This window comes from Arachis ipaensis, chromosome B5 (assembly GCF_059453495.1).
Source record: "Arachis ipaensis isolate K30076 ecotype BB chromosome B5, ASM5945349v1, whole genome shotgun sequence".
NCBI lineage: Eukaryota > Viridiplantae > Streptophyta > Magnoliopsida > Fabales > Fabaceae > Arachis > Arachis ipaensis.
The window spans coordinates 99,537,243-99,562,343 of NC_142440.1; the positions used below are offsets into that span (position 1 = coordinate 99,537,243).

Consider the following 25,101-nt stretch of genomic DNA (forward strand, 5'->3'; position numbering starts at 1 on the left):
CTCTCTCTCATATTTTTTTTTAGTCTCACTTATAAAATTAATGATAAGACATTACACTTTATTCCTTTAATTGTTAAAAAAATTGTAAGGATCCATTTTCGCAACCCGATCCACATTTCCTGAACAAAATTTGTTAAACATTTTTAACCCATTCACAACCAATTGTCGTGGGCCGTTAGTCCATCATCTTAAAATAATTAAATCCCACCTCTTCATTAAGCATGCTATATTAATTAGCAAGGTATTACCATTTCATCAAACCGACCAAAACTAAAAAGAGCAGAAGATGTCAGCCTTTTCGTGAAAATGGAGCAGTAGCCATGATTTGTTCCCCTCCACACATAGGGCAGCGGACGCAAACACGTAGTATCCACGTGTGGATGTCTCCCATAAACCACACTATAGAATTTTCTTAAATAAAAAACTTTACTTGAGATGCAGTAAGCTCTGCCCTGCATTATTCATCACTGATTTAAAGCCAAGACCACCTTGTTTTTTTGGGTGATATATATATATCCTCTCATAACTTAATAGATAGACTTTTCTCTCATCATCCACCCCATTTCAAATAAAATTATGACAAATTCTATCCATTTTATCACAAACAAAGAGAGGGATTTCATAGTTTGCATCACAAACATCAGGATAGTAGCTAGAGCTAATTGGGTTAGAGTAATTCTCCCTGCTGAAGATAAGGTTATGGTTCTCCAAGAGTTTAGGCGAGTTGCCATTCTATCCAAAGTGTACTTCTAGTATCTCATAGTTGTTAATAGATAGATTTATCAAATAAACTAGTATATGATATTATCATAAATTGGTATAAGTGAATAACAACGAGAAGGACCAACATGGGTCACGGTAGACAGTTGGATAATAACAAATATTTAAAATTAGATGAAGCAAAATACTGTACCATTTTTTAATGAAATACGGGTCTAATAAAAGCACTAATATGGGGGAAGAAAATTTCGCTTAGGTACGAATTGAACTGAATACTGATTGGCAAATAATAAAAAGCATGTCTTCCGACTGAGAATGGAGATGGACATGTTTGGCTAGGAGATATCGATAATAATCGATCATAATGGAACTAAGCATTATAGCTATTAATACATAACTAAATAAAATAGTGTACATATAAGAAAGTTTTCCAACACTTACACATATATATTTATCCATATAATTTCTCTTCTCTCTTTTTCTCTTTTATGAGATCAAGGTGATCTTTTTTTTTTGGTGTCTATAAAGGTGATTTTTTTGAAAAAGAAAATACACTATATGCAAATAAACTTTATCACTTGGGCTTATTTAGTGTTAGACTTTCTCCTCAAGACAACAATCCATGTGATCACCTCCAAGATTAAAGCAGTTATAGCCAATGCAGAAATCGCTACAATATAACTTGATTTCCATTTCTCCGTTGTACTCAAGATGTCAAAACCCTTGAATACGTTGATAATTCCAAGGAAAATTATAGTGTATCCAAAGCTATGATGATAGATATTCCAGAAGACACGATATTTGTGATCCTTATTTGGCCTTACGAGCAATGCGAACATCTACAAATTTTAAGATAGACAATTAGGAAAGAGTTTCATAAATCTTTTTTATCTTTGAACTTTTCATTAGCTAATCTATTCTCTTATGATTTCTTCGATTACTCTCTCCATCCATAAATATATATAATTAAGATAAGACTCAAATTTAGTTTTAAGTTTTCACCTAATAATCAATTTGATCTTTTAGGATTTATAGCTATAAGTTAAGTTAATTTTTTTTAATCTATAGTTTAGTTACCAGAATGAATAATACTAGTTAGGAAGTCAATTATTTAGTTAATGTTAATTAATTTTTTAAATTTATTTTAAATTTTAAATCTAAAATCATAAATTTTTAGTTCTAAAATTTAAATTGTAAATTCTAAATCTCAACCCATCCAGAAAATAAAAATTTTTAAAACTAAAATAAAAAAGACTAATATTAATTAATTAAAAAATTAAATTTTTATACTTTCTAAAACATAATGCTTATTATATATGCAATTAATTATCATTGTGGCAGCCTAATAGCTTGCTAACATTGCACTAAAAGTTTGAGACACAAATAGATTTTGAAATTTTTAACATCTTGTCAGCTAGTTGTTAAGCTGCCACAATGATAGTTAACTACAAACAAACATTTTGTTAATTGGACAACATTTTACCTGAATAGTGCAAAGACAAAAGAGGGCTATTCCAATATTGCGATGAGCAGTGTACACAATGCCTTCTGATTCACTTCCGAGCTTAAGACCAGTTACCCAGCCAACAACCCCAATGACATAAGCAGACATTTGGCAACCAACATGAAGATAGAACCAAGTTGGATCTGCACATGGGAATATCCTCAAATACCTTGCTATGGCTACTCCAAGGGGAAACAGGAAACCCCAGCTCACAGCATTTAGTATTCCATGAATCTATCATTCATGAATCAAAAACCATGGATTATAATTAAACAAGTAATCAATCTTCCAATAACTTTGTTAATTTCTGTCTTTTATTCAGTTGTGTATAAATGTTGATAGTCATTAAGTTTTGTGTAAATTTTTTATGTCAGTTATGAAATTGTTGGTCACTTAAGAATTAAGATCACTAAACGAAATAGCTGGAAAAGAAAAAAAACATTACATTCTTTCTCTTGGTCCTTGAATCCACGCCATGAGAAATACTTTGTGTTCCAACCAAGCTAAGTGGTCCCTTGGAATTCAAATTCTCAGGAGCAAAGGCATGCGGGTCGATCCTTCCTGCTGTCACTGAGGGCCCCACTTGCCACACTTGGTTCAAGCTCACTGCATTCTCAACCACCTTTATATTCACAAAGATCTTGATTATTCCTTCATCCTCTTCTCCCCTCAAATTCCACGTGTCAATCGTGAGGTTCTGAGACATCTTACTATATGATTGTATGTTGAGGGGAAAGACGGTTACGACACCGTTGTCACCCTTGTAGGCCACAAAGGATTGGGCCCCCACCATGCCCGTGCCAGTTGGGTTAACTGCCCAGGAAACCCAACCTCCTGGACGAGGTGGGGTCGCCACAAAGGCAACAGACACAGAGGAATTGGATGTGTTGTGTGTCCAATGGAGGAAAGCATTAAGATGTGGGAGGTCCATGCAATTGGCATAAACCTTGTTGTTATTACTAGCGTCGGTGAGGGTTTGGGTGGTGCATGTGTTAGCGGAGGTACTAGCAATGAGTGCTATGAGAATGAACAATAAGAGGAGGGAAATTGATGATGGCACCATTGTTGTTGCGTTGCAAGGAAGAAACAGTGTGTTTTGCTGTGTCTGGATTCAAGTTAGCTTTTAAATATATATATATATATATATAAGGGATGGAACTAGGGGGAGGCAGAGTAACAAAATATTCTATTTATATAATCGTTCGTTAGGATAGCATGAAAGAATACAAAAATAGACAGACAGATAGATAAATAGAAGAAAACGGGTGAAACTGTTAATTATGATTGAAATCTTAACTTTTTAATGCATGGAGTTCAAGCTTGTTGTTTGTAGTTTGTTAATTAAAGCTTGACTTTGGAGCAAGGTGTCACGGTTATAACTAATAACAAAGATATTAGAATTAGAATTAGCTGGCAATGGGTAGGGTAGGGTAGGGTTTAGACTCTATCCTAATTCTATCTGTGAGTTGAAAATTTTATTAAAATTCTACTCTACTTTATCTGCGGGTTCAGAATCTCTTAACCCTAATCCTACCCACACCCTAAAATTCTAAACGCTATCCTATTCTACTCTATCTGCAGAAATATCAAATTTGTTCAAAGTAAATATAAAATTCAATCATCTCGAATTTTATACATATTAATAACATAAAAAATAAAAAATTAATGCTTTAAATTACTAAATTAACTAACTAGTTTTAGTGATTGTTCACTTATTGTAAGTCATTATATAAGAGAGATTGTGGGTTTAACTTTCACTTTTTTCACTGTATACCTAATTTTTATAAAATATGTGTTATATATGAAGTGCGGATAAGGTAGGATAAGGTACACCCTAAACCCGTACTCTACTCTATCCGCAGGCATATCCGGACTATATCCTACCATATCCGTAACAGATCAGATAGCCTACCCTATTCGAACGGATTAGACCAAATTGAATATACACAGGTAGAGTATGAATTGTCATCCCTAATTAGAATAGTTTAATATAATTTCGTCTTCTTTGCCTCCTTGTGTATAATTCCATCTTTTGTTTTGTATTAAAAATAAGAAAATCGTTGGTCCATCATAAAGAAATGTGAATTCTTTGATCAATGTATCAATTGTGGATTTAATGTTGTTTTAGTTGAATATTATGGATTTTTTTATTTTGTTTCTAATAATTAAGAAAACGAAAATATTTGATAATAAAAAAATATTAGTTAAAAATAACCAAAATTATTTTTGTTTTATTCCATGTATCTGTAATAAATAAATATTAAATAAGATAAATTTAAATTATTTGAGTTAATTATTATTTTTTCTCTAACATTACTATTAAAAAAATTGATTTAGTTTTGTTTTTCAATTTTTTTATCAGTATTTTTATGCATGATGTTTATTTAGTCTACGTTATAAATTATGCTCCCTAAAATATTTAAATAATTAAAAAATATCAGAATTTATTATTTTTGACAATCACTTAGTCATTATTTAATTTTTCTAGTATGCTAATTTAATAACATTTTATTTTATATTTTTTAATATTAATGACTAATTAATAACCAAAACAATAAATTCTAATAACCTTCTAATGTTCTTCATAAAAAAATAACTATTTCTACCCATAAATATTTATAACGATAACAAAACTATCTACCAAAAAATAAACTAAATTTATATATAGAAAAATAAGTTTTGTCACAAAAGTATCAAACAATTAAATGTTGTAATTTTTTTAAAAAATTTAATCAAAATCTCTAAATTACCTCGGTCATTCATCCTTAATCTCTTATACTACTATCCTTTTTTTTTTTCCCAATTTCAAATTTTCATAATCTTCTATCACCGCCACCTTAACCATATGCAACACCACCACGACAGCACAACATCACCACCACCTTAATAATATACATTATTGTAGTCGTGTAAATTGAGGAAATTACAAGAGTGAAGAAATGTTTCAAATTTGACTGAAATGCAAAGCAATGGGAACTAATTAACTATTGTTTGAAGGACTCGGTTGGCTTCGAAGTAATTGGTTCTTTGGTAGGCCTAAGCTCAAATCCAGCACTCAGCGTTTTGGCATAATTAGAAAATCTTCCTGCGAAAGAACATGGTGAAGCTCCATCCTGTACCAAAACACTATATCTTTCTTTTCTTTCTCCCTATTCTTCCAACTCCAAACGGCTAAAGTGTCGCTGTTGGAAATTATTATTAAAAAAAAAATCTCGCTATGTTTCCAACTTTGCTAACTCTTGTTTATGGTTTTGTTTAATGAAAGTGTATTTGTGGATGTGTCTAATAAAAATATATTTTTTATGTCTGTATCTAATAGAAGTGTCTTTATAGATATATTTTTTAGATGTATCTTTTTTTTTAATTTTTTTGGTGACTAGATATATCTCTTTATATATGTGTTTAAAATATAATAATTAATTATTATTAACAATAAATTAACAAATAATATATTGATACCTTATACTTTTTCTTAAAAAAAAATGATAAAATCTTATATTTATTGTGATTTTAATGTACGATTAGATCGCTTTTTTTAGAGAAATATTTATCTTTTTATTTAGTTACTATAAGATTGGTAGTAATAATACCCTCCTCACATATAATAAAACCAATAAATTTCTTATTTAATAATAATAAAAAAATTTTAATTTTCTTAAATAAAACAAATTTTTAAAACTCAAAAAAATTAAAACACTTATTTATTGTTTTTGTATATATGTAAATTATGAATAAAAATATCTATATTTATATGTTGCATGAGGCAAATAAAAGCCTCAAGTCACGTACCATATATGAAATGGTGTGACTTTTCTCAATGTTGCAATTGGTACAAACATAATACCCAAAAGATATGTGACCATTTGAAGTAATATATTATTTTACTTCGAAAGGTCATATAAATGACCGTTTCAATAAAATAGTTCAAACAAATAGTTAATAAATCGTTCTATTTAATATTGATAAAAGTAAAATAAATATTAATTTATTAAATTTATAAATATCGTTTAATCCTCCACTATTTATATATAAAAAATGTATCATCCGAATTAAATATTTTTTTAGAATAAATTTTTAAGGTTCTAACAAAGTAATAGGTGTCTAATCAATTAAATCTATACTGTGCTAGTATAAAAAATTCACACATTACTTGTACCTTCTAAGTTCAAAAGCTTATAATTTTAAGCACTTATATGACCTTGTGCTCATCCTGGTGGCATGAATATTTATGAGAATAAAAATATGTAGAATAGTTTTGGCATCTCACTATCCGTTGAAACTCAGAAATGTTGGCATTTTTAGGAACTTAGAATCCAGATGATATTATTGACTCTCCTAGTTTAATTCTTTTTTATTCTTGAACACAGCTTTTTAGAGTCTTGGCCGTTACCCTAAGCACTTTGTTTTCCAGTATTAACACCGGAACATAAATGCCACAGACACTTTAACTAGGTGAACCCTTTCGGATTGTGATTCAGCTTTGCTAAAATCCCCAGATAGAGGTGTCCAGAGTTCTTAAGCACACTCTCTTTGCTTTGGATCACGACTTTAACTGCTCAATCTCAAGCTTTTTAATTGACACCTTCACGCCACAAGCACATGGTTAGGGATAGCTTGGTTGAGCCGCTTAGGCCAAGATTTTGTTTCCTTTAGGCCCTCCTAACCATTGATGCTCAAAGCCTTGGATCCTTTTACCGTTGTCTTTTGGTTTAAAGGGTTATTGGCTTTTTTTGCTTTGCTCTCTCTTTTTTTTTTTCTGCATGCTTATAATTTTTTTCTTTTGCAACATGCTTTTTCTTTTGCTTTTTACTGCTTTTTCTTGCTTCAAGAATCAATTTTTTTGGATTTTTTAGATTACCAATAATACTTCTTCTTTTTCATCATTCTTTCAAGAGCCAACATTCTAAAATTCCAGCTTCAAATATGCACTGTTCATTCATACAATCAGAAAACAATAGCAATGCTACCACATCAAAATAATTGATTATTCTTATTATAAACTTGAAATTCATCTATCTCTCAATTCTTTTTAAATAAATTTTTTTTAAGTAAGGTAAGAGATATATGGAATATTTTATAACTTTAAGACATAAATGCAAATGATCATGCAACAAGAACAAGAGAACAGATAAAACATAACAGAAAATAAAAAAATAATAAAAGAAAAAGAGATAAAAGAGAACGAATCCACCTTTAATGGTGGCGGTAAGTACTCCTCCTTGAGTATCCAATGTAGTGCTTGATCTCTTCAATGTCACTCATTTGTCTTTGTTATTCTTCCCTCATAGCCTTTTGATCTTCTCTTATGACTCTTTGATCTTCTCTTATTTCATTGAGTATGGTGGAATGCTCTTGATGCTCCACCTACAATTGCTCCATATTAGTGCTTAGTTCTCCAAGATAAGTCTGCCATTGATCCCAATAGTTTTGTGGAGGAAAATACATCCCTTGAGGCATCTCAGAGATCTCATACTAAGGCGGCTGCACAGGCTCTTGTGCATGCTCTTTAGTTTGCTCCATCCTTTTCTTAGTGATGGGCTTGTCCTCCTCAATGAAGATGTCTCCTTCTATGACAATTCCAACTGAATTGTATAGATGACAGATGAGGTGAGGGAATGTCAGCCTTGCTTTGGTGGAAGGCTTCTCATCTACCTTGTACAATTCTTGAGGAATCACCTCATGTACTTCCACATCACTTCCAATCATGATACAATGGATCATGATGGCTCTTTCAATAGTCACTTTTGATCGATTGCTAGTGCGGATGATAGAACGCTGGATGAATTTCAACCATCCTCTAGCTATGGGCTTGAGGTCAAGCCTTTTTAGTTGAATGGGCTTGCCTTGAAAATCCCTTTTCTACTGTGCTCCTTCCACACAGATGTCTGAGAGTACTTTATCCATTCTTTGATCAAAGTTGACTCTTCTAGTGTAAGGATGTAGGTCTCCTTGCATCAGAGGCAAGTTGAATGCCAACCTCACACTTTCTAGGCTAAAATCTAAGATTCTCCCTCGAACCATGGTGCTCCAATTCTTTGGATTTTGGTTCACACTAGTGTCATAATTTTTAGTAACCCATGCATTAGCATAGAACTCTTGCACAATTAAAATCCTAACTTCTTGGATGGGATTGGTTAGAACTTCCCAACCTCTTCTCCAAATCTCTCTTCGGATTTCCGGATACTCATTCTTCTTGAGCCTGAAAGGGACCTCAGGGATCACCTTCTTTTCTGCCCCTACTTCATAGAAGTGGTCTTGGTGGGCTTTGGTGATGAATCTCTCCATCTCCCAAGATTCAGAGGTGGCGGCTACTGCCTTTCCTTTCTTCTTTCTAGAGGATTCTCCAACCTTGGGTGCCATGATTGGGAATAGAAAGGAAAAAGCTGGGCTTTTCCAACACCAAACTTAAAACTTTGCTCGTCCTCGAGCAAAAATAAAGTAAAAAAAAATAGAGTAGAAGAAAAAGAAAATAGAAGAAGATAGAGGGGGGAGAGTGCTTTCAGCCATGGGTGGGAAAATGGGTGGGAAATTTGATTTTGAAGTGGGTGGGGGTTGATGGGAGTTATGATAGTTTTGGGGAAGTGATATGGATGTGATTGGGCTAGGGTTTATAGGAAAGAGTGTATGGAAAAGTGTGAAAGTAAGAAGGAAGAAGTGGGGTTGATAAAGATGTTGTGGGACCCACTGGTCCTGAGAGGGTAGGAAATTCAGATTTCCTGCCCTCTGCACTGGCATTTGAATGCCCAGGGTCTGGTCCCTGGCTGGCATTCAACGCCAGCTATGTTGCCATTGAGGGTGTTGAACGCCCAGGGTTTGCTCCCTGGCTGGTGTTTAACGCCAGCAACACTCCATCTAGAGTGTTCTGTTTTCTCTGCTGAATAATTCTGTCTCTATTCTGACTGCTGCACATGATCATGAACCAAAAAAAAATAACTTAAAGAAAACAAAATAAAAGAAAATAGAAATAATTAATTAAGGTTGGGTTGCCTCCCAACTAGCGCTTCTTTAACGTTATTAGCTTGACGGTTTGCTCCTTACGGAGGTGAGTATGGGCTCAAAATTTCGCCCCTTACAGTAAACTTTCTTCTTGTCTTCTCATGAATGAGCTCCACATGCTCTAGAAATAGGATATGACTCACTGTATGTGGTATGACTGGTTTCTTAGTGAAGACAACTTTCATGCCAGGTGAGAGGCCTTCAGTTGGAACTTTCTTGTACCTCCAGCCTTTAGGTACTTTCTTCCTAGTACCTTTGTTCTCAGTGCTTGTTAATGGCTGCCCAACACCAAACTTAGAATTGATGTTTGGGGGCTTAGTAAAGCTCTGCACTGAAAGAGATGGTTGGAGCTCTAAGTATTGCACGGTTATCTCTCTTTTCTCAGAGGGAGAATTGGGGTGAGACATCTTGAATAAGATGTGATCCTCCAATAGTTGTAGAATTAGTTCTTTCTTAGATACATCAATGATAGCATTGGAAATGGCTAGAAAAGGTCTTCCAAGGATGACAGAGTCATCCTCTTCTTCCCCAGTATCCAAGACTATGAAGTTTGCAGGGATGTAGTAGTCTTCAACCTTTACCAAGACATCCTTAACTAAGCTATATGGCTTCTTCATTGACTTGTCTGCCATATCTATTGAGATGTTTGTATCTTGTACCTCAAAGATTCTCAGCTTCTCCATTACAGAGAATGGCATGAGGTTTATACATGACCCTAGATCACACAGGGCCTGCTCAAAGGTCATAGTGCCTATGGTGCAAGGAATCAGGAAGCGTCCAGGATCTGGAAGCTTCTGAGGTAGCTTCTACTGAACCAAAGCATTGAGTTCTTTGGAAAACAGTGGAGGTTCTTCCTCCAAAGGCTTTGTACCAAATAGCTTAGCATTTAGCTTCATAAGAGCTCCTAGGTACCGAGCAACTTGCTCTTCCCTAGTGTCTTTGATGAACAGATTTTTGCTAGTAAAGAATTCACAATAAATTCTCGTTGCAAGTATAGTATCTAAACCAACAAAGAATCCTTTCATACAAAGTTTTGGTTGTCACAAATAACAAACCCAATAAAAATAAACCGAAGTATTTAAACCTCGGGTCATCTCTCAAGAAATTGCAGGGAGGTGTATTTATTATTAGTTATGGAAAAGTATCTTTTTGGTTTTTTGTAAGGTTGAAAAAAGAATGTAAATGATAAGGAAAAAAACTAATAATTAAGAAAGCTCTTGGCAAGGTATGAAAATTAGAAGTCCTATCCTAGCTCTCTGTTGAGCGAATAATTTATACGCTTTTTGGCATTGTTTTTAGTATGTTTTTAGTAGAATCTAGTTACTTTTAGGGATGTTTTCATTAGTTTTTATGTTAAATTCATATTTCTGGACTTTACTATGAGTTTGTGTGTTTTTCTGTGATTTCAGGTATTTTCTGGCTGAAATTGAGGGACTTGAGCAAAAATCAGATTCAGAGGTTGAAGAAGGACTGCTGATGCTGTTGGATTCTGACCTCCCTGCACTCAAAGTGAATTTTCTGGAGCTACAGAACTCGAAATGGCGCGCTTCTAATTGCGTTGGAAAGTAGACATCCAGGGATTTCCAGAAATGTATAATAGTCCATACTTTGCCCAAGTTTAAATGACGCAAACCGGCGTTCAATGCCAGCTCTCTGCCCAATTCTGGCGTCCAGCGCCAGAAACAAGCTGCAAAGTGGAGTTCAATGCCCAAACTGGCACAAAAGCTGGCGTTCAACTCCAAGAAGAACATCTACACGTGCAACACACAAGCTCAGCCTAAGCACACACCAAGTGGGCCCCGGAAGTGGATTTATGCATCAATTACTTACTTTTGTAAACCCTAGTAGCTAGTTTATTATAAATAGGACCTTTTACTATTGTATTAGAGATCTTAGAATCTTGGAATCTTTGGACGCCTGGTTCTTAGATCAGAGGGGCTGGCCATTCGGCCATGCCTGGACCTTTCACTTATGTATTTTCAAACGGTAGAGTTTCTACACTCATTAGCTTAAGGTGTGGAGCTCTGTTGTTCCTCAAAGATTAATGCAAAGTACTACTGTTTTCTATTCAATTCAACTTATTCCACTTCTAAGATATTCATTCGCACTTCAACCTGAATGTGATGAACGTGACAATCATCATCATTCCCTATGAACGCGTGCCTGACAACCACTCCCGTTCTACCTTCGATTGAATGAGTATCTCTTAGATTACTAATACAGGGGACCGAGTCTGAGATATTGGGATCTTCGTGGTATAAGCTAGATTGATGGCGGCATTCATGAGAATCCGGAAAGTCTAAACCTTGTCCGTGGTATTCCGAGTAGGATTCTGGGATTGAATGACTGTGACGAGCTTCAAACTCGCGAGTGCTGGGCGTAGTGACAGACGCAAAAGGATAGTAAATCCTATTCCAGTATGATCGAGAACCTCCAGATGATTAGCCATGCAGTGACAGCGCATCGAACCATTTTCACAGGGAGGAATAGGATGCAACCAACGACAAAGGTGATGCCTCCAGACGATTAGCCGTGCTGTGACAGAGCATTTGGATCTTTTTCCCGAGAGAGATCGAAAGTAGCCATTGGCACCGGTGACATCCTTACATAAAGCTAGCCATAGAAAGGAGTAAGATTGATTGGATGAAGATAGCAGGAAAGCAGAGGTTCAGAGGAACGAAAGCATCTCTATGCGCTTACCTGAAATTCTCACCAATGATTTACATAAGTATTTCTATCCCTCTTTTAATAATTATTTTCGAAAACCCCATTACTATTTTATATCCGCCTGACTGAGATTTACAAGGTGACCATAGCTTGCTTCATACCAACAATCTCCGTGGGATTCGACCCTTACACACGTAAGGTATTACTTGGACGACCCAGTACACTTGCTGGTTAGTTGTGCGAAGTTGTGAACCATGGTATTGGCATAATGTTTTTTGCCGCCATTACCAGGGAAAGAAAGAGCAATGAATTTTACATAATCAAAGTGTAATCACAATTTCGTCACACCAAGTTTTTGGCGCCGTTGCCGGGGATTGTTCGAGTTTGGACAACTGACGGTTCATCTTGTTGCTCAAATTAGGTAATTTTCTTTTTGTTTTATTTTTAAAAATTTTTCAAAATTCTTTCAAAAATTTCTCCTTTGTTTTCGAAAAAAAAAATTTAAAATAAAAATATTTTCAAAAATAAATTATTTTATGGCTTCAAAACTTTCAAGAATGAATTCTAGAGTTTCATGGTAATATGTTGAATCCTATCTGGCTGAAAAGCCATACCCAAACTCCTTTGGGATTGGTCTTCAACTAATCACCTCAATGGATGTAAATCCATTCTAAAGCTTGACTGGCTATTAAGCCATGTCTGACCCTTTGATTGGAGCTTTAGACTAAAAGCACAAGATTCTTAGAATTCATATTAAAGATTTTGAAATCCTTATTTTTGTTTTTCAAATAATTTTCGAAAAAAAATACAAAAAAATTAGAAAATCATAAAAATCAAAAATATTTTTTGTGTTCTTGTTTGAGTCTTGAGTCATGTTATAAGTTTGGTATCAATTGCATGTGCATCTTGCATTTTTTCGAAAATAATCATGCATTCATAGTGTTCTTCATGATCTTCAAGTTGTTCTTGGTAAGTCTTCTTGTTTGATCTTTGCATTTGCATGTTTTGTGTCTTTTCTTGTTTTTCATATGCATTCTTGGATTCTTAGTGTCTAAGCATTAAAGAATTCTAAGTTTGGTGTCTTGCATGTTTTCTTTGCATAAAAAAATTTTTCAAAAAATGTTCTTGATGTTCATCATGATCTTCATAGTGTTCTTGGTATTCATCTTGACATTCATAGTGTTCTTGCATGCATTCCTTGTTTTGATTCAAAAATAAAAGAGAAAAACATGAAAATGATGTTTTAATTTTTCTCTCTCATCATAAAAATTCAAAAATAAAAAAAAATATCTTTCCCTTTTTTTTCTCTCTTAAAATTTCAAAAATTAGATTTAACTTTTTCAAAAATTTTTAAAATCTAGTTGTTTTTATGAGTCAAATCAAATCTTCAATTTAAAAAAATCTTATCTTTTTCAAAATCTTTTCAAAAATCAAATCTTTTTTCAATTTTTTTAGTTATTTTCGAAAATTTCAAAAATATTTTTCAAAAATCTTTTTCTTATCCTTATCACATAATTTTCAAAAATAACATCATCAATTAATGTTTTGATTCAAAAATTTCAAGTTTGTTACTTGCTTGTTAAGAAAGATTCAAACTTTAAGTTCTAGAATCATATCTTGTGATTTCTTGTGAATCAAGTCATTAATTGTGATTTTAAAAAAAAATCAAATCTTTTTCAAAACAAATTTCAATCATATCTTTTTAAAAATATCTTCTTATCTTATCTTTTTCAAAAATTTGATTTTCAAAATATCTTTTCTAACTTCCTAACTTCTTATCTTTTCAAAATTGATTTTCAAATTTGTTTCAACTAACTAACTAACTTTTTATTTGTTTATTATCTTTTTCAAAACTACCTAACTAACTCTCTCTCTCTAATTTTAGAAAATATCTCCCTCTTTTTCAAAATTTCTTTTTAATTAACTAATTATTTTATTTTTTGATTTTAATTTTCGAAAAAAAAAATTACTAACCTTTTTTCAAAAACTATTTTCGAAAATCACTAACACTTTTTCAAAAATAATTTTCGAAAATTCTCCTTCTCTCTCCTCTTATTCTATTTATTTATTCATCTACTAACATCTCTTCCTCACATCACTCACCAAATTCGAACCCCCTCTTCTATCTGTGTTCGAATTTTTCTTCCTCTCCTTTTTCTACTAACAATAAGGAACCTCTTTACTGTGACATAGAGGATTCCTCTTCTTTTCTTTTTCTCTTCTCTTTCTTATGAGCAGGGACAGAGAAAAAGGCATTCTTGTTGAAGCTGATCCAGAACCTGAAAGGACTCTGAAAAGAAAACTAAGAGAAGCTAAATTACAACAATCCAGAGATAACCTTATTGAAAATTTCGAACATGTAAAGGAGATGGCAGCCGAACCTAACAACAATAATGCAAGGAGAATGCTTGGTGACTTTACTGCACCTAATTCCAATTTACATGGAAGAAGCATCTCCATTCCTGCCATTGGAGCAAACAACTTTGAGCTGAAACCTCAGCTAGTTTCTCTGATGCAGCAGAACTGCAAGTTTCATGGACTTCCATCTGAAGATCCTTTTCAGTTCTTAACTGAATTCTTGCAGATATGTGATACTGTTAAGACTAATGGAGTAGATCCTGAAGTCTACAGGCCGATGCTTTTCCCTTTTGCTGTAAGAGACAGAGCTATAGTGTGGTTGGACTCTCAAAACAAAGATAGCCTGAACTCTTGGGATAAGCTGGTCACGGCTTTCTTAGCCAAGTTCTTTCCTCCTCAAAAGCTGAGCAAGCTTAGAGTGGATGTTCAAACCTTCAAACAAAAAGATGGTGAATCCCTCTATGAAGCTTGGGAAAGATACAAACAGTTGACCAAAAAGTGTCCCTCTGACATGCTTTCAGAATGGACCATCCTGGATATATTCTATGATGGTTTGTCTGAGTTATCAAAGATGTCATTTGATACTTCTGTAGGTGGATCCATTCACCTAAAGAAAACGCCTGTAGAAGCTCAAGAACTCATTGACATGGTTGCTAATAACCAGTTTATGTACACTTCTGAGAGGAATCCTGTGAGTAATGGGACGCCTATGAAGAAGGGAGTTCTTGAAGTTGATACTCTGAATGCCATATTGGCTTAGAACAAAATATTGACTCAGCAAGTCAATATGATTTCTCAGAGTCTGAATGGAATGCAAGCTGCATCCAACAGTACTCAAGAGGCTTCTTATGCAGAAGAAGCTTATGATCCTGAAAACCCTGCAATAGCAGAGGTGAATTACTTAGGTGAACCTTATGGAAACACCTATAATCCATCATGGAGAAATCATCCAAATCTCTCATGGAAGGATCAAAGGCCTCAACAAGGCTTTAATAATGGTGGAAGAAACAAGTTTAACAATAATAAACCTTTTCCATCATCCACTCAGCAACAGACAGAGAACTCTGAACAAAATACTTCTAATTTAGCAAACTTAGTCTCTGATCTATCTAAGGCCACTGTGAGTTTCATGAATGAAACAAGGTCTTCCATTAGAAATTTGGAAGCACAAGTGGGCCAGCTGAGTAAAAGGATCACTGAAATCCCTCCTAGTACTCTCCCAAGCAATACAGAAGAGAATCCAAAAGGAGAGTGCAAGGCCATTGACATAAGCACCATGGCCGAACCTGTAAGGGAAAGAGAGGACGTGAATCCCAAGGAGGAAGACCTCCTGGGACGTCCAGTGATCAATAAGGAGCTTCTCTCTGAGGAACCAAAGGACTCTGAGGCTCATCTAGAGACCATAGAGATTCCATTGAACCTCCTTATGCCATTCATGAGCTCTGATGAGTATTCCTCTTCTGAAGAGAATGAGGATGTTACTGAAGAGCAAACTGCCAAGTTTCTTAGTGCAATCATGAAGCTGAATGCCAAATTATTTGGTATTGAAACTTGGGAAGATGAACCTCCCTTGTTCATCAATGAACTAAGTGATCTGGATCAACTGACATTGCCTCAGAAGAGACAGGATCCTGGAAAGTTCATAATACCTTGTACCATAGGCACCATGATCTTTAAGGCTCTGTGTGACCTTGGTTCAGGAATAAACCTCATGCCCTTCTCTGTAATAGAGAAACTGGGAATCTATGGGGTACAAGCTGCTAAAATCTCATTAGAGATGGCAGATAATTCAAGAAAACAGGCTTATGGACAAGTAGAGGACGTGTTAGTAAAGGTTGAAGGGCTTTACATCCCTGCTGATTTCATAGTCTTAGATACTGGAAAGGAAGAGGATGAATCCATCATCCTAGGAAGACCTTTCCTAGCCACAGCAAGAGCTGTGATTGATGTGGACAGAGGAGAATTGATCCTTCAATTAAATAAGGACAACCTTGTGTTTACAACTCAAGGATCTCTCTCTTCATCCATGGAGAGGAAGCAGAAAAAGCTTCTCTCAAAGCAGAGTCAGACAAAGCCCCCACAGTCAAACTCTAAGTTTGGTGTTGGGAGGCCACAACTAAACTCTAAGTTTGGTGTTGAACTCCCATATCCAAACTCTAAGTTTGGTGTTGGAGAGCCTCAACAATGCTCTAAACATCTGTAAGGCTCCATGAGAGCCCACTGTCAAGCTATTGACATTAAAGAAGCGCTTATTGGGAGGCAACCCAATTTTTATTTATCTAACTATATTTTTCTTAGTTATATGTCTTTATAGGTTCATGATCATGTGGAGTCACAAAATAAAAATAAAAATTGAAAATAGAATAAAAAACAGCAGAAGAAAAATCACACCCTCGAGGAAGCACTTGCCTGGCGTTCAACGCCAGAACAGAGCATAGTTCTGGCGCTGAACGCCCAAAATGGGCAGTATCTGGGCGCTGAACGCCCAAAATGGGCAGCATCTGGGCGCTGAACGCCAGAATTGCACCCTGGAGAAGAGCTGGCACTGAACGCCCAGAACAAGCATGGTTCTGGCGTTCAACGCCAGAAATGGGCAACAATTGGGCGTTGAACGCTCAAAATGGGCACCAACCTGGTGCTGAACGCCCAGAGTTGTGTGCAAGGGCATTTTACATGCCTAATTGGGTGCAAGGTTGTAATTCCTTGAACACCTCAGGATCTGTGGACCCCACAGGATCATCTCAGGATCTGTGGACCCCACAGGATCATCTGAGGATCTGTGGACCCCACAGGATCATCTCAGGATCTGTGAATCTCACAGGATCCCCACCCACCTCACCCTCTCTCTCTCCATTCATGGTCATCCCTTCTGTTTTCCATTCACCACTCACATCCATACACACATCCCTCTATCTCCTCCATCTCTTCTTCTTCTTCATCTATTCTTTCTTCTCTTGCTCGAGGGCGAGCAATATTCTAAGTTTGATGTGGTAAAAGCATAAGCTTTTTATTTTTCCATTACCATTAATGGCACTTAAGGCCAGAGAAACCTCAAGAAAGAGGAAAGGGAAGACAAATGCTTCCACCTCTGAGCCATGGGAGATGGAAAGATTCATCTCACAAGTCCATCACTAAGAAAAAGATGGAGCAAACAAGAAAGCACATTCATGAATCTCAACAGGCACATGAAGAAGCTCATCATCAAGAAATCCCTGAGATACATCAAGGGATGCACTTGCCTCCACAGAATTTTTGGGAGCAAATCAACACCTCCCTAGGAGAATTAAGTTCTAACATGGGACATTTAAGGGTGGAACATCAAGAACACTCCATCATCCTTCATGAAATTAGAGAAGATCAAAAAGCAATGAGGGAGGAGCAACAAAGACAAGGAAGAGACATAGAAGAGCTCAAGGACATCATTGGTTCCTCAAGAAAGAAACGCACCCATCATTAAGGTGGACTCATTCCTTGTTCTTACTTTCTCTGTTTTTCGTTTTCTATGTTAAGTGCTTATCCATGTTTGTGTCTTCATTACTTGATCATTAGTAGTTAGTAACTATGTCTTAAAGTTATGAATGTCCTATGAATCCATCACCTCTCTTAAATGAAAAATGTTTTAATTCAAAAGAACAAGAAGTACATGAGTTTTGAATTTATCCTTGAACTTAGTTTAATTATATTGATGTGGTGACAATGCTTCTTGTTTTCTGAATGAATGCTTGAACAGTGCATATGTCTTTTGAAGTTGTTGTTTAAGAATGTTAAATATGTTGGCTCTTGAAAGAATGATGACAAGGAGACATGTTATTTGATAATCTGAAAAATCATAAAAATGATTCTTGAAGCAAGAAAAAGCAGCAAAGAACAAAGCTTGCAGAAAAAAAAATAGGCGAAAAAAAAAAGAAAGAAAGAGAAAAAGCAAGCAGAAAAAACCAAAAGCTCTTAAAACCAAGAGGCAAGAGCAAAAAGCCAATAACCCTTAAAACCAAAAGGCAAGGTCAAATAAAGAGGATCCCAAGGCTTTGAGCATCAGTGGATAGGAGGGCCTACAGGAATAAAATCCTGGTCTAAGCGGCTAAACCAAGCTGTCTCTAACCATGTGCTTGTGGCGTGTAGGTGTCAAGTAAAAACTTGAGACTGAGCGGTTAAAGTCAAGGTCCAAAGCAAAAAAAGAGTGTGCTTAAGAACCCTGGACACCTCTAATTGGGGACTTTAGCAAAGCTGAGTCACAATCTGAAAAGGTTCACCCAATTATGTGTCTGTGGCATTTATGTATCCGGTGGTAATACTGGAAAACAAAGTGCTTAGGGCCACGGCCAAGACTCCTAAAAGAGCTGTGTTCAAGAATCATCATACTGAACTAGGAGAATCAATAACACTATCTGAACTCTGAGTTCTTATAGATGCCAATCATTTTGAATTCCAATGGATAAAGTGAGATGCCAAAACTATTCAAGAGGCAAAAAGCTACAAGTCCCGCTCATCTGATTGGAGCTATGTTTCATTGATAGTTGGAATTTATAGTATATTCTCTTCTTTTTATCCTATTTGATTTTTAGTTGCTTGGGGACAAGCAACAATTTAAGTTTGGTGTTGTGATGAGCGGATAATTTATACGCTTTTTGGCATTGTTTTTAGTATGTTTTTAGTAGAATCTAGTTACTTTTAGGGATGTTTTCGTTAGTTTTTATGTTAAATTCACATTTCTGGACTTTACTATGAGTTTGTGTGTTTTTCTGTGATTTCAGGTATTTTCTGGCTGAAATTGAGGGACTTGAGCAAAAATCAGATTCAGAGGTTGAAGAAGGACTGCTGATGCTGTTGGATTCTGACCTCCCTGCACTCAAAGTGGATTTTCTGGAGCTACAGAACTCGAAATGGCGCGCTTCCAATTGAGTTGGAAAGTAGACATTCAGGGCTTTCCAGAAATGTATAATAGTCCATACTTTGCCCAAGTTTAGATAACGCAAACTGGCGTTCAACGCCAGCACTCTGTCCAATTCTGGCGTCCAGCGCCAGAAACAAGCTGCAAAGTGGAGTTCAACGCCCAAACTGGTACAAAAGCTGGTGTTCAACTCCAAGAAGGACATCTACACGTGCAACACTCAAGCTCATCCCAAGAACACACCAAGTGGGCCCCGGAAGTGGATTTATGCATCAATTACTTACTTCTGTAAGCCCTAGTAGCTAGTTTATTATAAATAGGACCTTTTACTATTGTATTAGAGATCTTAGAATCTTGGAATCTTTGGACGCCTGGTTCTTAGATCAGAGGGGCTGGCCATTCGGCCATGCCTGGACCTTTCACTTATGTATTTTCAAACGGTAGAGTTTCTACACTCATTAGCTTAAGGTGTGGAGCTCTGCTGTTCCTCAAAGATTAATGCAAAGTACTACTGTTTTCTATTCAATTCAACTTATTCCACTTCTAAGATATTCATTTGCACTTCAACCTGAATGTGATGAATGTGACAATCATCATCATTCCCTATGAACGCGTGCCTGACAACCACTCCCGTTCTACCTTCGATTGAATGAGTATCTCTTAGATTACTAATACAGGGGACCGAGTCCGAGATATTGGGATCTTCGTGGTATAAGCTAGATTGATGGCGGCATTCATGAGAATCCGAAAAGTCTAAACCTTGTCCGTGGTATTCCGAGTAGGATTCTGGGATTGAATGACTGTGACGAGCTTCAAACTCGCGAGTGCTGGGCGTAGTGACAGACGCAAAAGGATAGTAAATCCTATTCCAGTATGATCGAGAACCTCCAGATGATTAGCCATGCAGTGACAGCGCATCGGACCATTTTCACAGGGAGGAATAGGATGCAACCAATGACAAAGGTGATGCCTCCAGACGATTAGCCGTGCTGTGACAGAGCATTTGGATCATTTTCCCGAGAGAGATCGAAAGTAGCCATTGGCACCGGTGACATCCTTACATAAAGCTAGCCATAGAAAGGAGTAAGATTGATTGGATGAAGATAGCAGGAAAGCAGAGGTTCAGAGGAACGAAAGCATCTCTATGCGCTTATCTGAAATTCTCACCAATGATTTACATAAGTATTTCTATCCCTCTTTTATTAATTATTTTCGAAAACCCCATTACTATTTTATATCCGCCTGACTGAGATTTACAAGGTGACCATAGCTTGCTTCATACCAACAATCTCCGTGGGATTCGACCCTTACTCACGTAAGGTATTACTTGGACGACCCAGTGCACTTGCTGGTTAGTTGTGCGAAGTTGTGAACCATGGTATTGGCATCATGTTTTTTGGCGCCATTACCAGGGAAAGAAAGAGCAATGAATTTTACATAATCAAAGTGTAATCACAATTTCGTCACACCACTCTCCTTATTGTTTGTGATGAGAATTGTCCATTGCTCCCACATAGTTAACCTCTAACTATAGAGGAAAGTCAAGTGGATAAATCAATTTGATTTCTCAAGTCCTAGTCAACTCCTAAGGAAAGACTAGCTTTAGAGGGATCCAAATCAACCAGCAACTTTCAATTATCAATCAACAAAGGAGTTTGATAACTCAAGAGTCTCCAATTACTCAACCAAAGCCAAGAACATAAAAATCTAACTTAAAACCCTCCCAAGCATTTTATCAAACACTTGAAAGGCATAACATAAAAGCATAGGAAACTAGCAAGGAATATTAACTCTAAACAACCAATTTGCAAGCATCAATAACATAAATTGAAGAAAGCAATAATAAATATGAAATACCTCAAATTGCATTAAATAGAAAATCAAATCTAACATGAAGAATTCATAAATTAAATTGGAAAAATAAATAAACCAATAAGAGAAATAGATAAACTAAAGTGCTAGAATCAATAAGAGTAGAAGAGAAACTAAATTGGAATAATATAGAAATCTGAAATTGAAAAGAGCTAAAAGAAATCCTAAAACCTATCTCTAGAAAACTACATCTAAAAAGCTAAATTTGTGAACAATGAGAATTGAATCCCTAATTTCCCCACTCTGCAACCTCTAATAAGTATTTTCAGGCTTGAAACTGGGCAAAAAATAGCCCAGAAATCGCCCCCAGCGATTTTTGATACGCTAAAATTTTGCACAATCCATGTGTACGCGTGATGTATGTGTGCGCCTTCTTTAAACGCCAAGCAACTATGGCAAATTTTATATCATTTTGAAGCCTCGGATGTTAGCTTTCCAACGCAACTGAAACCGCCTCATTTGAACCTCTGTAGCTCAAGTTATGATCAATTGAGTGCAAAGAGGTCAAGGCTGACAGCTTAGCAATTCCTTCAACTTCTTGTATTCCTTCTACTTTTGCATGCTTCCTTTCCATCCTCTAAGCCATTCCTGCCCTAGAAAACCTGAAATCACTTAACACACATATCACAACATTGAATGGTAATAAGAGGGGATTAAACATAGCAAATTTAAGGCCAAAGAAGCATGTTTTCAATCATAGCACAAAATTAGGAAGGAAAATGTAAAACATGCAAATTACATGAATAAGTGTGAGTTTAGTGGATAAAATCTACTCAATTAAGTACAAAATATACCACGAAATAGTGGTGCATCAGTCTTAATCCTCATTAGAGGATGAGTGTTCATCAGAACTCATGCACTACAGAAGTGCATCAAAGAAACCTCCATGGCCTCTATATGAGCCTTGGCTTCTTTTAGTTCATGGATAGGGATTTTTTGAGTGGGTATTGAGCACTCAGATGGTGTGCCTTTACTGGCATTCAACGCCAGCTCTGATGGCTCTTTGGGCATTGAACGCCCATACTGTATACCCTTACTGGCATTAAACACCAGTTCCCTTACCATTTTGGGCGTTGAACGCCCAGTAAGGATGTCCTGGCTGGCATTCAATGCCAGCTTCCATGTCTGGTTGGGCGTCGATTGCCAAGTGAGGGCTTCCTCACTAGCGTTCAGCGGTAGAGTTCCTGTTTGTTTGGGCGTTGAACGCCCAGCCAGTGTTCCCTGGTTGGCATTCAACACCAACTCTGCTGCCAAGATGGGCGTTGAACGCCCAGTGAGGGCTTCCTCACTGGTGTTCATCACCAGGATCTTAGCCATTGTGGGCTTTGAATGCCCAGTGAGATCTTCCTCATTGGTGTTCAATGCCTTCCCAGTCTCTCCAAATTCGGCCTCAGTCTCGGTGGTGATGGCCTTGCACTCTTCTCTTGGATTTACTTCAATGTTACTTGGAAGAGTGTCAGGAGGAGTCTCAGGGATCCTCTTGCTCAATTGACCAATCTGTACCTCCAAATTTCTGATGGAGGATCTTATTTCAGTTATGAAACTATGAGTGGTCTTAGAGAGGCTAGAAACCAGAGTGACTAAGTCGGAAAGACTCTGCTTAGGGGTTTTCATATGTTCCTGAAAATATGGGAATGGTGGTCTGTTGTTGAACCTATTCTAGTACCTTCCACCTTGATTATTATTGAAGCTTTGCTGAAGCTTTTATTGATCCTTCCATGAAATGTTAGGATGATTCCTCCATGGAGGGTTGTAGGTATTTCCATAGGGTTCTCGCATATAATTCACCTCTTCCATAGTGGGTTGATTAGGATCATAAGCTTCTACTTCAGAAGAAGCTTCCTAAGTGCTGCCAGTTGCAACTTGCATTCCAATCAAATGCTGAGAGATCATATGGACCTGATGGGTCAAGATCTTGTTCTGAGCCAATATGGCATTCAGAGTGTCAACTTCAAGAACTCCTTTCTTTTGAGGGATCCCCTGGTTTACAGGATTTCTCTTAGAGGTTTACATGAATTGGTTGTTTGCAACCATCTCAATGAGTTCTTTTGCTTTTGCAGGCATTTTCTTCAAGTGGAGTAATCAACTTGCAGAGCTGTCCAATGATATTTTGGACATCTCAGATAGACCATCATAGAAAACTCCTATGATAGACCATTCTGAGAGCATGTCAGGAGGATATCTCCTTATCAATTGCTTATATCTTTCCCAAGCTTCATAGAGGGATTCTCCTTCTCTTTGTCTAAAGGTTTGAACTTTCACTCAAATTTTGCTCATCTATTGAGGAGGAAAGAATTTAGCTAGGAAAGCATTGACCAAATTTTCCTAAGAGTCTAAGCTCTCTTTTGGTTGAGAATCCAACCATATCTTAGCTCTGTTTCTTACAGCAAAGGAAAAGAGTATAAGTCTGTAGACCTCAAGATTCACTCCATTGGTCTTAACAGTATCACAGTTTTGCAATAATTCAGCTAGGAACTGATGTGGATCGTCGAGTGGAAGTCCATGGAACTTGTAATTCTGTTGCAGAAGAGAGACTAACTGAGGCTTAAGCTCAAAATTGTTAGCTCCAATGGCAAGTACAGATATGCTTCTGCTATAAAAGTCATAGGTAAGCATGCTAAAGTCACCAAGAACCTTTCTGGCATCACCTTCAGGTTCAACCATGTTTTCTAATTTTTGTCAAAGTTTTCTGAAAGGTTTCTTCTGGAGTGTTGTGCTCTAGCTTGTTGTAATCTCCTCCTTAAAGTCCTTTCAGGTTCAAGATCAGGATTTAAGAGAGGTTCTTTATCCATGTTCCTGGTCATAAACAAGAGAGAAGAAAGAAAGGAAGCTTCTATGCCTGATTTGGGTCTAGAAAACTCCCAGTGAGATGTGAAGAAAGAAGAGGAAGATAGAAAAGTAAAGATAGAAGAAGAGAGAGGAGAAGAATTCGAATAAATAGAAGTAGAGATGAGAAGAATTAGAAATAGAAAAGATGAACAAGAATTAAAATATTTTTGTTTTTGTTTTATTTATTAATGCAATTTGAAAATAAAGGTTAATTAATTAAAAGCAATTGAAAATTTAATTATTAAACTCGAAAAAAAAGAGAGAGAAATAGAAAAAGGATTTTCAAAAATTAGGAGAGAGAAGAATTAGTTAGAAAGTTTTTGAAAAATAAGAGAGAGAGAAGATAAGTAACTAATAAGATAAGAAACAAAAAAGATTTGAAAAAGATTTAAAAGAAAGATAAGATTTGAAATTTGATTTTAAAATTTGAAATTTGAATTTGAAATTGAATTTTTGAAAAGATTTGATTTTTGAAATGTAAAACTAAGATAAGATAAGATATGATTTAAAATTAAAATTTGAATTTTTTTAGAGAAATTTTCGAAAATTTTAATTAAAATACAGATAGAAAAGATATTTTTTATTTTTGAATTTAATGAGGAAAGATAAAAAACACACAAAAGACACCAAACTTAAAACTTTTAGATCTAAAACACCTACTATGCGAAAATTTGAAGGAAAAACACAAAGGGACGCCAAACTTAAAAAATTTTATGATCAAAACAAAAAGAAAAACAAGAACACTTTGAAAATCAAGAACACCAAGAACAAAACTCAAAGAATTCAAAGAACACAAGAACGTGCAAAAGACACCAAACTTAAAATTTTTGAAAACCAAACATAAAATTTTCGAAAAATTAAAGACAAGACACAAGAAAACACCAAACTTAAAGATTGACACAAGAATTAGACAAAGAAATTATTTTTCAAAATTTTTAGAAAGAAAGACTCAAAAATTTCGAAAATTCAACAAGAACAACAACAAAAGACACAAACCAAAAACAAATATTAAACAAGAAAAGAAAAGATTTTTGAAAAATTTTTTTGGTTTTTTTTTTTGAAAATAAAGAAGAAGAAAATAAAAATAAAATACTCAAACAAAATTAAAGATAATACCTGATCTAGGGAACAAGATAATCCGTCAGTTTTCCAAACTCGAACAATTCCTGGCAACGGCGCCAAAAACTTAGTGCACGAATCCCCACACTTCGTACAACTGTACCAGCAAGTGCACTGGGTCGTCCAAGTAATACCTGAGCAAGTCAGG

General features: G+C 35.8%; 1 protein-coding gene and 1 non-coding gene across 2 annotated transcripts; both read right to left on the bottom strand.

The window, feature by feature from the left end:
* Positions 1-1,304: 1,304 nt before the first annotated feature.
* On the bottom strand, positions 1,305-3,287 carry LOC107640771 (cytochrome b561 and DOMON domain-containing protein At3g25290-like). The gene is made up of 3 exons (XM_016344270.1): positions 2,670-3,287; positions 2,204-2,458; positions 1,305-1,559 (listed from the first exon to the last, which is right to left on the bottom strand). The coding sequence occupies exons 1-3, from the start codon at positions 3,285-3,287 to the stop codon at positions 1,305-1,307; spliced, it is 1,128 nt and encodes a 375-aa protein (XP_016199756.1).
* Positions 3,288-14,654: 11,367 nt separating this feature from the next.
* LOC148565135 (small nucleolar RNA R71) lies at positions 14,655-14,762 on the bottom strand. Its single transcript, XR_015884537.1, has one exon. It is a non-coding gene; the product is annotated as a small nucleolar RNA R71 (small nucleolar RNA).
* Positions 14,763-25,101: the final 10,339 nt, after the last annotated feature.